The sequence below is a fragment of the Crocodylus siamensis genome, chromosome 3, assembly GCF_052110815.1.
Source record: "Crocodylus siamensis isolate JL-2025a chromosome 3, ASM5211081v1, whole genome shotgun sequence".
NCBI classification, from domain to species: Eukaryota; Metazoa; Chordata; order Crocodylia; family Crocodylidae; genus Crocodylus; species Crocodylus siamensis.
In genome coordinates, this window is record NC_143397.1 from 232,501,331 (window position 1) to 232,518,279 (window position 16,949).

General features: G+C 43.3%; 1 protein-coding gene across 4 annotated transcripts in view; it reads right to left on the minus strand.

Moving 5' to 3' along the window:
* Positions 1-16,949, minus strand: part of CSMD3 (CUB and Sushi multiple domains 3) — a 1,311,906-nt gene that overhangs the window by 291,691 nt on the left and 1,003,266 nt on the right. For all 4 annotated transcript variants that reach the window (XM_090040525.1, XM_090040524.1, XM_090040523.1 and 1 more), the window contains one exon: positions 13,290-13,484. In XM_090040525.1, the coding sequence (XP_089896651.1) occupies positions 13,290-13,484 (195 nt within the window). The remainder of the gene's footprint in view (positions 1-13,289; positions 13,485-16,949) is intronic.

Consider the following 16,949-nt stretch of genomic DNA (forward strand, 5'->3'; position numbering starts at 1 on the left):
TTCTGTACAAAAAATTTTAAAAATCCACTTCCATTCAGAAGAATATGCATAGCAAAGCAGTTCAAATCTCTGCTTTCAGTGTAATATGAAGCCAGTCGTAACTCAAGTTATGACTAGTGCCTTTAAAACTATCCTTACTATTATTAACCTACAGTAGTGGGCAAAATGAAAATAAGTGAACTCTCGTTAGCAAGGGAAGGAGGGAAATGGCTGTTTGGGAACAAGTATTCCATTAAAATAGCAGGTGAAAGAAGTTATTGGCAACAGTACAGCTTGAACCTGGGACCTCAGTGCATGAGGATTTATTGCCTCAGCTGAAAGACCCACTCTGTTAACTAAGGATGTAACAGGCTCATTGACTTCTATATATGGCTCAACCAACATAAAAGAAAGTCAAGACTCCACACTCTGTGGCTGCATGTAATCAATATTTTCACTTTGCCCTCCATCTCAATAAATCTTCCATTACAGCAGGAGTTTTAGAAGAGACCAATTTTTTTTAGAAGAGACCATTGCCAAACTTCAGAAATATTTACAGACTGCCACAAATCTTGATAATCATTTTTTTTTTTTACATGAAACTTAAGTAAAGGTGTGCAATATCTTATAGGTTCACTGGCCACTTTCTTTGGGTCTCAGACCACCAGTGTCATCCAAACCACAGTTTGGAAACCTATTCATTATTGCTATGTATTTTAGAAAAAAAAATAAGACTAGACAATTGCCCATCAAGAATGGCAGGAGTAGTATGGGGCAAGGGCAATGGGGAGGGGGCTGGGATGGAGTGCCACCACCTAACACCCCATGCTGTTGCTCTTCTGCCTCTTGCAGGGACTGGAGTTGGGGAGCTGAGGCCAGGTTCCCCCACCCTCTGTTCAGTCCTCAGAGTGGCTTTGGAATCATGGTGGTGCTCCCCTATGTGTGGGGCACTCTGATTGGCTGTTTCCTTCAGCCAATCAGAGTGCAAATAAAGCACTATAGACAGACAGACAGATTTAGACTGTTATAATATTAGAATTCCTGTCTGAGGTTCAGCATATGACATTTATATTGATCCGTGAAAATCAGTACAGCTGGTTGGACCAGTTTGTTGCTATTAGTTAGTTTTAGATGACCACTCACAGTAATCCAATACTTTCTGTATGGAGAGGCTTGCCTTGAATTTATCCAGACATGGAGAGTGTAACATGAATTAGGTCACTGCTCTGTATTAATTCCTGACTGTTACTGCTTAATCTTATCCTACCTGCAGAGGTGTAAGAAGGCAGAGGGAATGCATGGGGCAGCACAGGCTATTAGCAGCTGCAGGATGGTCAGTCAGCAGCTGTAGCAGTGACAATTTTGCATCTATCCCCTGAAATAGGTACTTGGGGCTGCTGCCCCAGTTGCCCATCCTTAGTTTTGTTGAAGCCCATTTCCACATATCTAATCTTTTGGACACCAGAATTTGCAAATCAATTGTCAGGATCCACTGAAGCATTATGCCTAATGGTAAGAGCCAGGGGTTGTCACCAACATCTGTAGTTGGGGAGACAAGCCAAAGTCAAACCAGGATTGACATGCAAAGCCAGAGAGAGGTTACCAGGAGTAGAGGTCAGGGAGCAAGCTAAGCTCAAACCAGGGTTCATATGCTGAGCCAAGGGGTGAAAACAAGCCAAAATCAAACTGGAATTCCAAAGTTCAGGGACTGGAAGCATGGCAGGAATGCAGGAACAGGCACTCAGCAAGTCATACAGAAAGGAGCTACACACAGACTGAGGCCAGTTTGTTGCACAGTGGGGCCTAGGTACTGCAAGAGCTCCTTAAGCGCAGCCTTGGGACCAATTAGCAGGCTTAAGCTCAGATGGCCCTGCTTAAGGGGTTGAGTGTTGCTAACCTAGTTGTGCCTAGCTGCAGTTCAGAGGCCTTACATCTATGGGGAATAAACAGCATTTTTCATAATCTGGTAGCAGAATACTCTGTTCCTGGTGCATCCACTTGCAAGGAAACCTTCAAGAAATGATGTAGCCCTTTCACATTAGAGCTAGGTACAGACATTGCACTTTTTCCAGTATGGGTGGTCAGAAACCAGTCTATACACATAACACAACAGAAGTTCAGGGCACACAAACCAGTTTTAGAATGGCAGATCCTGGTCTAAGATAGACCTAAATCCATGTAGTATCTAATTTACTTGAGCTAGTTTAAACCAATGCAAATATCAGCACCAGGTCCAATCACCAATCAAGATGGGTCACCATTTACTGGTATCCCAGTTGCCTGTGAGGCCCCTACGAGCCCTCCTCACAGGGAGCCACAGCTTGGCTGGTCCAGCCCAGTGCTTAGCTGGCCCTGCCACTTTAAGCTCTTGAACTGGCAGCCAGGCAGAACGTGGGGGGAGACAGATAGTGAGTTGCTGGGGGAGGCAACGCTAGTGGCGCATTCTACATTCCCAGGTGAGTTGGGGGGGCACAAACTGTCCCTGCCCTGTCCTGAGCCTCAGGACCCCATGCTGCAGTGGCTCTGGGAAGTGCTCAGAGGATTCCCCCCAGGCTTAGCCAGTGCTGCTTCCCATGCAGCCGCAGGGCTCAAGTACATGGGGAGGGAGAGAGGGAGCGAAACCATGCCACCTGCAGCACTGTGCGAGGGAGTGATTCTAGTACAGGAATGGTGGGGGGAGAGGGGCAGTGAGTCTGTGCTGGGATGACCTGCTCAGCTGCACTTGGGTGCCTGTGGCAACATCCGTCATGCTGGGAGGCATGCAAGAGCACTCCCCGCCTTCTGACCTCGGCGTGCAGGCATCTGCCTGAGAGTGAACGTGAATTCTGTTTGCTACCAATCCAATCTATGCAGCTTAGAGAAACCTGCATAGATTGGATTGATTCTACCTCAGGTTTTTTGACTGTCTGAAGACATTTAAATGGGTGCCACATATATTGTTTGTGGAAGATCTTGGTTAATATAATGCTAAGGTTGCTCACTGTCTACAGCACATCTGCATGCTCGAAAATATGAATGATTACTCTAAATAGACATTCCCTTCCACCTACTTCTAACAAATATCTGAATTTGAAACAAACAAACAAACAAACAAAAAACATTCACTGACCACTCCAATTGTTTAAAGCAATTATATATATTTCTGACATTTTCTCTTAATATTTCCTTTATCCCCAAATTAATTAGAAAGAATACTGGAGTTAATTTAGGCACTGGAGCAGCTATGCATTGTGTTGAAAAAGTTACATATTACATTTATCATTATTATTGGGGTCATTTTTATCGAATAAATAACTTTCCCCGTGTTCATATATGTATTGCTGAAAACTTCGTGCCTGGTCTAAGTTTAACCTTTGCATGACCTTTTAATATAATTAGTATAAAATATGTATATTGTATAATATAAAATCAATATACAAGTGTAGGTTACTAAAAAACACAAAGAAAGTAAAAAGAATATATCAAATTTGAAATACCCTGAACTGGTTTTTATTTACTGTAAAATTCCTTGTGATAAATTATGCTTCCAGAAAACATGTCAGTATCTAATTGATCCCTTGTATACTTTAGGAATTGGGATGCTGACAGATGATTTAATGGGATAAGGATCAGGAATATGCTCCTTACACATGCTTTAATATACATTATATTACATTTATTATACAACTATTTCTTACTTATTCCAAGAACAATCTAACTTATGCATTGAATTAGGCAAATATTCCATGCAACTCTCTCCTCCCCTCCCCCCGAAAATAAAAAAAAACACCACTTCCCACTCCAATCCTTCCTCCCCCTTGCCAAAAAAAACCCCTCCATAACCATAGCAGAATACGTGCACAAAATGGAATCAAATTAAGAACGTATGGGCAGCCTTATTTTGGCATTTCCTGACTTTAAGTACTTGACCTTCCAACCTCAGCCTCCTTTTCATTCTTTTAAATACAACTTTACCTTTTTCTAAAGGGCATTCTGAACAGACAGACATTCCATCAAATGTAACCAAGCTAGCTATAAACACGGTTCATCAGTTTTGACTTTTTAGAACCAAAGCACAAATCTAAACCACTTGAAGACATGGAGTAAATGGCAACACAGTATGCTGCTATCCTCTACATCAGGGGTGTCAGATATATGGCTCCCAGGCCACATCCAGCCCTAATCCCCATTATCTAGCCCCTGGGTGCTGCCTCCAGCTCTGAATTGACCCAGAACAGCCCCGCAGGAAGGGCCCAGGATGCATGCTGCATGCAGCGCCAATTCTGATCACTCCAGAAAACATGCTACACACAGCACCCACCCCATGTGCTTCCGAAGGCATGGCAACCATGGGACCTACTCTAGCTAGACTGGAACCAGCACTGGATATGGCACTCAAGTGCCACATCCAGCATAGGTCCTGGACTGACTGGAGCAAGCACCACATGCAGCACAATCCTGGATTAGATGCCAGGGGCACTGCATGCTGTTGGTCCAGGATACCTGTTATATGTGGTACCTATGCTGGGTGGACTGCATCATCTGTTCTGCATGTTCTGGGATCCATACTGCATGCATCACCCACCCCACCTGCTCCAGGACATGAACTACATGCAGCACGGACCCCGAAGTAGCTGAATTGGGAACCAAGTCTGCCATGGGGTGTAGGGGGTGGGAAAGAAGCCAGCATTCATGGGCCCATTAGCCCCATCCAGCCTGTGAACCAGCCCTGCATCACCCCTGTATACATGATCAAAGTGATATGCACTTTGCCAGTGGTTTCCAGCAGAGGAGAATACAGACTTAGGACTTAGAATTTGTAGAGGGGTGTTTCTAGTGGATTTAAACCTTTCTGCTTGTGTATCGTAACCATCTCTGCCTTTCTGCTCTAATGCATCCATCCTGGCCCCCATCGCTATCATTTTTGTCCCTCCCCTGCCCCCCACCCCTTTCACATACCTGAATTCTGTTCTTCCATTCTGCCTCTCTCACCTCCTGACTGCTGTGCCAAACCCTCTCCACACCTAACCAGCTGTACCCCTAGGTCCTACTCCTTTATACCTCTGCTGATATCCAGCCCTTAACACATACCCCTGGATCCTATCTTAGATGCCTGTTCTCTTCTACCTTCACTGGCTCATGCACACTTCTGTTTACCTCAAGCTTTTGCAACTCACATTAGCCTTCTCTCCAGCCTCTTTCTTCCCATCTTTGTATCCAGAGATGTGTTCCTCCACCCTCAGCAGCAGGAATATTGAAAGCACAGGAGACAATCTCCCTACTTCCATTTTGAGGGCATGTGAATGGTCTCAACTTCTTAGGTGGAGCAATTGCAAGGAAAGTCATGCTCAGCTCTTCATTCCCTCTCATCCCCGAACTGGAGCAAACTGTCAGTTTGTGGAGACTGCATATGCCGAAGGAGATGTGGGGGTTTGGAGATGCCTCAGTGCAGACGGTATCTTGAGAGAATTTAGCTCCTAAACTATAGTAAGAAACTTGGTGATCATGTGCCAAACTAGATTTTTGAAAGGGCATAGTTTGGACAAATTTGGACAGATTTTCAAGGGTACAACAGAATGGCACATCTGACATCTGGTTCATATCTCCCAAATGTCAGGGCTATAATCCAAATCAGAGATGCTAGAGTTTATCAGTGAAATAACTAAAAGATATTTTTCATAGATTGTTAGGGTCAGAAGGGACCTATTTAATCACTGAGTTTGACTTTCTGCTCTGGGCAGGAAAGAGCGCTGAGGTCAAGTGACCCCAGCCAGGTGCTTGTCTAACCTCCTCTTGAACACCTCCAAGGTAGGGGAAATCATCACCTCCCTTGGAAGTCTATTCCATATGTTGCCAACCCTCACCATACAGAATTTCTTTCTGATGTCCAATCTAAATCTACTTTGGATTCAGTACTCTAGTTGTGGCCTCGCTAATGCTGCATAGACGGGAAGAATCACCTTCCTAGACCTGCTCGTGATGCACCTGCTAATGCAAGACAGAATCCAGTTAGCCTTACTTATTACCTCATCACATTGGCAACTCCTGTTCATTTTTGCATTGACTATGACTCTGAGATCCCATTACACTGCTGTGCTACATAGAACGGTACTTTCCAATCTATAGGTGTATTGGTGTTTTTTTCTCCCCAGCTGCAGCACCTTACACTTATCTTTGTTAAATTACAACGTTTAGGTGTGTCATTCCTTTATTGGGTCTACCCATGGAGCACTAAGGCAAAAGGCATAGCTTTTCCTTCAGTTATAAACACCTAAAAGGGGTATTAAATTAAAAAATAATAATAATATTTTAGGAACATATAACCGTGAGCAGATATATTGCATGTCTGTTTACACTGAAATAGCAGCTTTACATTAGTTAATTCAAGCATAAAGCTGGCACAACCGAGGTGGCTCGTTTTGCCACTTCATCCAAGCTTCCTTAAGGCAGAGTGAAGAACTAGATCAGAGGGGGACCAAAGCAACTGAAATTCTTCTGCCCGCTCCTGGCCTACATTCAAGCTGCGCCTCCCCACCGTCTTCCTCATCTCTCCTTCATACCAGACAGATGAACAGGCAGACAAACAGACAATGCCTTTCTTCTTTAGCATAACCAAAATGTGAAAACATGGGTTATCTATTGCTAAAATGCTCCATACTGCACTTCAGGTAGAGGGTTACATATAGGATAAGGTTTTTTCAACCTTCAGCTGAGAGAAAAATCAGTATGCTAGCCAAATTTGGAATAGCCACTGTGGGCCCAACTGACAAGAACAACCATCTTTATGAAGCTTATCAGAGGTCACACAGCAAACGGAATCTATGAATGGCAGTCAAAGTAACATGGTTTTACCCCAAATTCCACTGGAAATATGACTTCGAGGGCTCCATAATATCAAGAAAACTGAGAATAAATAAGATCTGCCTACCACCATTCTTAAGATGAGAGTGTTATTAATAAAATTGCAGTTTTTTTCCCTATGCAAAAATTTTTCTTTTCACTAGAGGCCTACTGAGTTAAAAAAAACCCACAAAAAAACCCCCTTCTAGAAATGTGGAAGCTCTTACAGACCTTTAACTGTAGAATAAAAGCCCTAATGGTCACAACTATTATTCATTCTTCCCAGGAGAAAGAAACCTTTTCTTTCTTTCTTTAAAGTAAGAAAAAGAATCTCATTTTAAAACAAAGAAAGATTATTTGGAAGAGGTTTCTGGGTATTTTACACAGTTCTGTGTTTTGCAAGCTAGAAAGATGTATGCATTCCAATAGAGCATACTAAGGCCAATATTCCATGTCATTCGCACCTCAGTACTACAAAACTTAACAGGAAGTGACTGACAGAGTGAGTGAGAGAGTGACTCTGTGTGTAGAAATAACAGGCTTTCCTATTACAGAAATCTATTTCCTTCTCATCAGTCAGGATTCACTTGCTTGGTTTGATGTTAGTTAATATTTACCTTTTTTCCCACTCTCTTGCCAATGTTCCATTTGCTCAGAGAATGATACAGAAGCCCTCGGCGCCCCCCCCCCCAAAAAAAAAAAATATCACAGAACATAAATGGACATATTCTAAATAGTGACAGGTGAAGGGAATTGCAGTTCAGCTGTGTTACCGCCACATGTGTGAAACAACTAGATTAGGCATCAATATGTCAAATTACCCGTTGTATTAGAGGGCTGTAATCCAGTGGATTCATACCTCTTTACACCAGAACAGGATTTAGCATAATGTTGATCAGGAAAAAAAAGATTATAAAATGAGCAGAAGTTATTTCTCACATTACTAATATCATGAAGAGTTCATTTTGATTTCTATATACATATTTTCATGACTGAGAACCAATAATGCTTCATGACAGTATGTAAGTGGTGGTTCTGAGTAATGGATCTATCACAAATCCCTTTGAGGTTGAAACAGGAGTTAAGCAAGGCTGCAGCATTGCTCCAACACTCTTTTCAATACTCTTTGCTGCAATGCTACATCTGACCTAACAAGTTTCCAGCCAGACCAGAACTGAACTACCAAATGCAGGCTGTTTAACCTCAGATGACTTGATGCCAAAGCCAAGATCATCCTGGCCTCAGTCACTGAGCTGCAGTATACTGACGATGCTGTACTGTGTGCTCGCTTGGAAGCAGACCTTCAGGAAATCACTGATGTGTTTACTGAGGCATACAAGAAAATGGGATTGATGCTTAACTTTCAGAAGACTAAGAAACTTCACCAACAAGTTCCTAATGAACAGTCCCTAGCTCTGGTAATCCAAATCCACAGTGAGACTGCAAAATGTTGAGTATTTCCCGTACCTCACATGTCACCACTCACAGAAGGCTGACATCAACAAAGAAATTCAACATCACCTCAAATGTGCAAGTGCAGCCTTTGGACTCCTGAAGAAACAGGTATTCAAAGATTGCAACATCAGATCCAAAACCAAGTTCATGGTTTATCAAGCAGTTATGATCCCCACCTTGTTGAACACAGCTGAGACATGGACAACATACAGGATACATCCGTAGCAGATTGACCTTTTTTGGAGCTTGGGTTGAGTTCCAGGATCAAGGGTCTGCTGTTTGATTGGTGGAGCCCACCCATCAATCTGGAGGCAGTACAAGGGAAACAATGCCCTGCCCTTTTCTGAAGGGAGGGAGCAAGAAGCAGCTGGACCTGAATTGGAACTGCATCAGCCAGGTCTGGAGAACTTCAGGGGTGGAGCCCCTGAAGAGTATAAAGGAAGCATGTTCATCAGGCTAGGGAGAGACATTGAGGGATGCCAAGGAGAGAGAAGCTCCAGAGACAGCCGTCCTCGGGACCCTGCTTGAAGTTCAGTGGTGCATGAATCGGCGCACAGGGATCAGGCTCTAGGAACTGCTCAAGGCGGCTGGAGCCTGTGAATCTGGCAAGTGGCTGGACAGTCGGTGTGGAGATTGGCGCACAGAGAGCTGGCCCTGGGAGCAACTTGAGGCTGCGCGGGCCCCATACAGTATGCAGATTGGCACATGGAGAGCTGGCCCTTGGAACAGTTTGTGATTGCTCAGGCCTCACCTGGTGCGTGGGTCGGCACACTGAGGACCCACCTGGGAGCAGCTTGTGGCTGCTCAAGTTAACTCCAGCCTTAGGCTGAGTTACCGGAGCCCCACAGTTCAGCTCCACTTTTAACTAAAAAAGCCCCGGTGCCCAGAACAGGGCCTGGGAAAGGGAGGACCTCCAGTGTGAGACTGGGGAGCCAGAGCCTATAAGGGTTCAGCTCCCACGAGAGAGAGAGAGCCCTGGGCTGCCCAGTGCGGGCGCCAGGCCATCAAGGAAAGCTGAAGGCGCTGCTGGAGAGATGCTCTTTCTTGGGATTGGCCTCCAGGGGATGAGCTTTGGCTGCTTCAAGGAGGAAGTGTGAGTTTCTGGGGAAGTGGGTGCCACGAGGGAGGTGGGCACAGGAAAGGAGGGTCCGCCAATTCCACCCTCCATTGTGAGAGGGGTATGCCCACATATCAGGGCCCTAAAGGAGAGAGGCTCCAAGAAAATCCCTTGGGGAGGTACTGAGTGCACTCCCTATTTTGGGTTTTTGTTGTTGTATCAAGGTCTATATAGCTATGGGTATTTTTAAAGGAAGTTTATATGGTTTATATAGTCTAGAAAATATTATTAACTTTTTTGGGTTATATAAGTTGAGTCCCCATTAGTGTTTATCATGTTGTAACCTTAACTATCTTGTTCAATGTATTATTATATATGCTGTAAGTTATATGGTTTATGTTAATTGTGGGATATTATGTGTAGTGACATATGCTAAGGTCTATTATAAATATTTCATGTTGTATCTTATGCATTTATTATAGTAATACATTGTATATAGTTAAGCACTCAGTCTTGGCCTGGCTTTGTAGAGAGGAGAGGGAACTGCTCTAGTAGCCAGGCCCTCCATCAGCACCCTGCCTAACCCCCACCACTGTCATTGGAGAACAGGGTACCCCCTGCCCCCAGGTGTTGTTATGTTTTGTTAGTTATGTTTATGTTAATAACTACCCGGGCTACACATCTAAAATTGTTGGACAAGTACCATCAGTGCTGCCTGCAGAAGATACTTTCAATCCAGTGGGAAGACAGACATTAGTGTCCTCCTGCAAGCAAACATCATGAGTACTGAAGCAATGATCATTTGAAATCAATTTTGTTGAGCCAGCCATGTCATCTGCTGACTCCGGATTCCCAAAGCAAGTTTTATTCTCCCAGCTCAGCCAAGGCACATACTCAAAAGGAGGGCAGAGAAACTGCTTCAGGGATGTCCTCAAGGACAAGTTAAAAAATGTAACATCAATGTCAACTCATGGGAAACCATTGCCCAGGACTGCCCCAAAGTGGGAAAGAGTCTGCTGCAGGGATCTCAGTACTTTGAAAACTCATGACAGCAACAGGAGATGAAAAAGCATGAGTGACAGAAACAGCATGTCACAGACCAAACCAAGAGTCCAGCACCACTCACCCCAGAGAGAAATATACGAGCTGCAGTTAAGTCTGTTGATCCTGTATAGGCCTCATCAGCTATCTTTGGACACACAGAAAAGACAATCATAGAAGACAATCATCCTTGACTGCAAGGGATTGCCAAAGAAGAAATATTTCCATAGATTGATTTTCATAATTTAAAATTTGTATTTATTTTTTTTTTATATCAAAACATAACTAAATAACAGGAGGAAGAGATAGATTAGCTCTAACAGAGAAGCACTTGCATGAGTAATGCAGGCTTTCTTTGAAATGCCTGTCAGGAAACTTTTCAAAAAGCAACCTGAACATGCCCAGTAGTGTGATAAGCAGATAATGTATCCATTTTAAGAATGTCAATGAGACCCTCAGTACTTCTTGTCCAAGACCCTCTTGAACATACTCAACTGAGAAATGGTGATATCCAGCAGCCATGTTAGGTGTACCACACTTGCTCAGTGGAGGAACTATAATCCTAGCAACCAGTTTCTATACATACAGGGGAGACCATGATATATGCTCAGTACAGCTATGCAAAATGGCTCTGTTTTGATCTGGTTTTAGATCTGGCTGTTTCAGAGGACAGCGATTTGTTTTGGTGTTTCAGATCACTGTCCTGTTTTGGTTCGGCGAAATCTGTTTCACTGATTTGGCTCCACCGAATCTCCCCAGAATCTGTTTCAAAGCCTAGCTGGGCGGGGCTTGGGGCCCCAGCAGGGAGCAGGATGGGGATGTGGGTGGCTTATCCAGGGGAGGGCCACTGCCCTCCATGTAGGCAAGGAGACCCTCCCACACAGATCTCTGATCCCTGAAGAATCAGGTCACATGGCAGGGACCTGCAATGCCCTGGCATGAGACTTGGCTCCTCAGGGAGCAGAGATCCATGTTGAGAGTCTCCTAGCCACTGCTGCCCACCCCATGCAGCCCTGGATCTCTGCTCTCTGCAGAGCCAGGTCATGCAGCAGGGACCAGCACTGCCCTGCCACATGACCTGGCTCCACAGGGAGCAGAGATCCTTGCTGGGGATCTCCTCCCTGCCTCTGCCCACCCCGTGCAGCCCTGGATCTTTGCTCTCTATGGAGCCAGGTTGTGAGGCAGGGACCAGCACTCCCCTACTGTACAATCTGGTTCTTCAGGGAGCAGAGATCTGAACTGCAGTCTCCTTGCCACCCCTAGCCACCCCATGCAGCCCAAAGTGGGCAGGGTAGTGCGGGGGGGGAGGCGGGGGGAGGCAGGCAGCAGCGGCCAGGAGACCCCTGGCATGGATCTCTGCTCCCTGTGGAGTCACATAGAGTGGCAGGGCAGCAGCATACAGTTGTTTCCCTGCAAGCCTGGCTCCGAAACTCCAAAATTTTCTTAAACATCTTCAAAATGTTTTGGATGCCTCATTTCATTTTGGAGATATTTCTGAGTCTTCCATTTTGATTCAGATTCAGTTTTTCAGGCACCAAAACAGCCCAAAACATCTCCAAAATGAAACAGCTGCTGAAATTTCGCACAGCCCTAATGCTCAGTTCTGCCAGGTATCGCTGCTAAAAAAAGAGAGCACGTTTCTATCAGGGAGTGAACACAGTAGCAAGCTTATCTTTTCACCCTTTGTTCCTTATACATTAGTGACAGAAGTTATTGTAAAACTAAGTATTATATCTGGGTAATTTATACGTTGTTACTATTGCATATAAGAAAGTTTATAGAGTGCTATGGGTAGGTTTCCTGAGATCCACCCTTAAGAGAATAAGAAGCTGTAACTGCTGGTTTAATTATCCAAGTTGTGGATAAGCACTGTGGTAACTGGGGGCCATGAAACTGAGTTAATCTAGAAGCCCCTGTGAAGATGGATACAGCTTTTTGCTAGGGACTGACCACAGCTAGAAGCTTATAATTTTAGTCCTTGTTCTTTATAAAGCAGTAAGACCTGAAACTGGAGCGCAGATGTCCAGGAAGATAGATAGATAGATAGATAGATAGATAGATAGATAGATAGATAGATAGATATAGCAATTCTCAACATGTTCTCAACAAGTAGTAAAAGGAGTTGAGATTTTTAGACCCTTTCTTGTTTCATTATTAATCACTGAGGCAATTGTAATGCCAAGTGCCCCACAGTAGGTGCTCCTGGTCCGTATCTTGAACCCAGAGGAGTGTTTATTCTATTCAGCAAAATCCTTACATTAGACTACCTGGATAAAAATGGAACTTAAATTTAGGCTCTAACCATACAATTATACACAACATAATTTCAGTGTCATTAAAGTCACTACTGAACTGAGTAGGACTACTGAAGTGAGTAGGTTTTTTTTAGATGAAAATTTCCTGGAACTTCAAATAAAATGGTTAAATAAAAATGCAATGTAATGTCTAAACCATAAATAAAATGTTTGGTGAGGCACTACTCTATTGTGTGTCCTAAGAGCCATTAGCATTTTAAAAAAGCAGACCAAAACTTCAATGACACAGTAATATTAACAGTGTATTTTGATGTGTTACTTAAGCAAATAAATGATAGTGTGTGTATCATATGTTATAAAATGAAAAATCTTCACAATGCAAACACTTCTACCAGGGATAGTGCTTCCTCCCAGGGTGAGTACCATTGCTTGTCCACAACAGCAATTATTTTCTACTATATTTCTTCCTGATAACCCCTCTGACTTCTTATCAATGAATGTTCAATCTGTCATTTCATGCAATGTCCTAAGGAGGTATATTATATATACTCATGAAGGAGTGGAGGGAGGGTTGAGAGGAAGAGAAAAAATTATTAATATTGCTGCAACATAAATGTATTTCTGACATTTACTTCAGTGTCTTTTTGAAGCCACAGAATGATCACAAAAAAAACAGCTCTTACCATGGCAACTGGGTAGTGCTCTATTCCATCCAGGCCTTCCATCATCTCCCATAATGCAGGTTAGTGTAGAATATCCTTGAAGAACATAACCTGCATCACAGTAATAAGTAACTGTTGACCCCAATTTATAATCCATTCCAAGTCTTGTGCCATTCATTATATTCCCAGGATCAAAGCAGGACTCACGTAGCTTTGCTGTGAAGGAAAGAGAATGCAAAACAATGTTGAAGATACCTTGAAGTATTAAAATAGTTCCCCCCTCCCCAAGTGGTTCTCCAAATTTGTAGACAACTATCATTTCTTCCTTTTATACTTCAGATGTTTTGTTTCTCTGATCTTTTCTACAGTTTAGGAGGACGGGACACAGTCCTCTATAACATTCAACAGGTTACTTTTTCTAACGTTTCCTCTACAGAGGAGCTCATTAGGTCCACCTCCAGAAAAGAATTCACAAATCAAGACCTGAATAAGAATCTAATGTATGGTGTTCCGAGGACAATTAAAAATGAAACATCATTGTTGATTGATTGAAAATTCAAAAACCAATTTATAATCAAGTAAGACATGTACATAATCAGCATTTCAGGACTTGTTCAAAATCAATGAATGGTTAACTGCTGTCTACAAACGCCATTTTTAAAGCAGCATATTTTCCTTGTATAAACCTATTTTGCTCATTATATTACTTGATAAGAAAATACTCTATTATCTATTATTTATTTCATTTTAATAACATTCAAAGCCATCTTCACAGATGTGTGTTATGCTTCTCTTTTTCCTTGCATAGTATGTATAATAAAATATTTAATTCCATCGATACTGCAGGAAGGAAGCATACTCCATGTAAATACCAGCTCAGTAATTTTAAATAGCAACAATGAGATTCAACAGGAAGAAAGTGCATGCACAATTTCCATTGTAATTGCATTTTTAAAAAAGTACATGATATTAAACAATAACACAATGAAGAAACAAACAGATGCATGTTGTGGCTTAAGGGCGTGGAGGAACTAAGAATGTTACTCGAGTCAGTAAAACAGAAGAAACCTCACTCAATTATAATAATTAAGCATTTCTTCCCTCCTTCCCTCCCCTTACAAGAATTACAAAGAGATAAACATTGTGAATATAAGCTTGTTATAGCTGCATGAAAACACACAAACCTGAACTATATAATTTACCCTATTTAAATTCCATCTGACAAATATTATCAGAATCACACAAATGATCTGAATGGTTCTTCACAAGTGAAAAACACCAAGGCAACAAATAACAATAGTGTAGCTATCCATAGGCAGTATGTATTCAAAGTACTCATTCAAAAACGCTGTATTGCAATGCTAATACGATCATAACGTCTCCACAAAGATGAGGTGGGATGTCTCAGGAAGTGCAATATATTATCAGCAAATGAGAAGAGAATGCCACAAGCACAATGAAAATTGTTCTAATGAGAATTCAGTAGTTTGAAGATACAATTTATGGTATGTCAGTAAAACACCATATCAAACTTGAAAAGCCTAAGGGGCCCCCTCAGGACAAACTATAATGTTTTGCAGTTGTTTAAGAGTGTTGTTAGTTTAAAATTCCACACTCAACGGGATGGCGTGAAAGCCCATAAAAAATGGAAATGGTTCCATGGACTTCTACAGTGTCTGGATGGGGCCCTGCAACAAATCACTCTGTCCCTTTTAGAGGGGACATTCTGCCCTGTTGAGAGATTCCAGCTGCTGGGCATTTAGTTAGGCAGGGAGTGTTCCTTTAGGAGCTTTACAAAGCTCCTAGAAGAGTAACCAAGACAGAAGGGAGCAAGCTGTGAACACAACAGCTTGCTGTGAGGAGGGGACAGACTGCTGTACTGGGACCAGAGCCAAAGGACTCTCCCCCTAGTCCCTAGGATAAGACAGAAGGGTTTGGTTTGTTTACTTGTTTGTTGCTTAAAGGCTGTGGTTGAGATTACATGTTATAATTAGATCATGTTAAAAACACTTAAAACTTGAATGATCACACATTAAGGTGCATTAGCAAGTGCTAAGTGCCCTTGACAAGAATACCCAATTACCTGTGAGGGCACATATCTCACAAGAAAACCAGTTTCTCTCTCCAATCTCTGTTTTAATCCTCAAAGGGAATTTTCAAAACACCTCTCACTGATGAGCCTACAAACTTCACTTCATCAGCCTCCTGGATACAAAAATTATGGACTAAATATAGACATTGGATTTATGACACATTATAACCTGCCTAACAACTGACTCCACAGGTACCTCTCCACTGTTTACCCGCTACATTCATCCTCCTTCTCCACCCCCCCAGTCTTTTTCTCACCCACTGAATCCTCAATTTACATCTTCACTGGCTGGCTCTCCTGCATACAAACCAGTCTCTGGAATGGAAGAAAAAAGGATTAAGGGGGATTAAGGGAACCTGGGGGAGGACGTCATAAGGAAAGACACTAGGAGGCTGGGGAAGGAGGAGCAGGATTGGAGAGGGAAAGAGAGAGAGGGGGGAGTGGATGGGTGGGAAGCTGCTGGGCTGCTGCTTCCTCTGCCCCCCAAATTGCCACCTCAACCCCCAAATTGACCCCTTCACCTGCACATCAGTCCCTTCCCACTCCAGCTGCCACCTCTGACTCTACCCTGGATCACCTTTGCTGCCTTGATGAGCTCAAGAGTGGCTGAGATGCTGGTGGAAGAATTCCCACTCTCAGCCTGCTCCTGAGGTGCCTGAACACTATGCTCTCCAGTGCACTCAGACACAGCCCCTATGGAGCCCTGCAGCTGAAGGGGAAGCAGGGCCGGCAAGTTGCTGCCAGGGAGCTGTGAGGCCTAGTGGGGGTTGGATCCCTGTGCACGGGGGTGGCATAGGCTCTAAGAAGCCTGGGAACCCCCTCCCATCACTGATGCCTCCACTTTTGGGATGACTGGGGAGGAAGATCAGCAACCTGGGGGTGAAGGAGCTAATGAGGGGGTGGAGAGTGATCTGGGGGTGGAGGGAACAATTACAGGATGCAGAGAGATCCCAAGGCTGATGAGAGCAATGGAGTGATTTGAAGGAAGGGAAAAGTGATCCAAGTGGCATGGGGGGGTCCCTCCACATTTCCTCCCTGGCCTATACTGTGGCTAGAGAGCCAGCAAGCAGGGCAGGCTTGGAGCCTAGTTGCACCCCATGTCACATTCCTTCTTGCCAGCCCTCTAGCAGCAGGTCTGACTCATGCACAGTAGAGAGGGTATTAACCCTGAATGCGTAATTAATACCTAGAACTAGTTAACCTTGGCATAGACTAATATTTGTTAGAATTATCACTTGCTAGGAGGACTGGCTGAGATACTTCTCAGGAAGCAAAGCCTGCCTAGAGAAGCAAGCAGGCTAAGCAACCCACTTAAAAGTCCCACTCTGCCTTTGATAGTCTTAGAGTTCAACATTTCACTTGATAGTAAGTCATCCTTGAAAAATGAATAAAAATTAAAGTACACACATCTACTTGACATGGAAACAATTTAACTATCAAGAAGGATAAAAAAAGGAATAATATGACTCGTAAATATTTCCTGTGATTAGTTGTATTTGAGGATCTTTGTTGAATATCATTTTTGTGTATTTGACCAGAAAATAAGAATATCTAATGTCCTTCTCTGTCTGCTGAAGAGTTCATCCTAG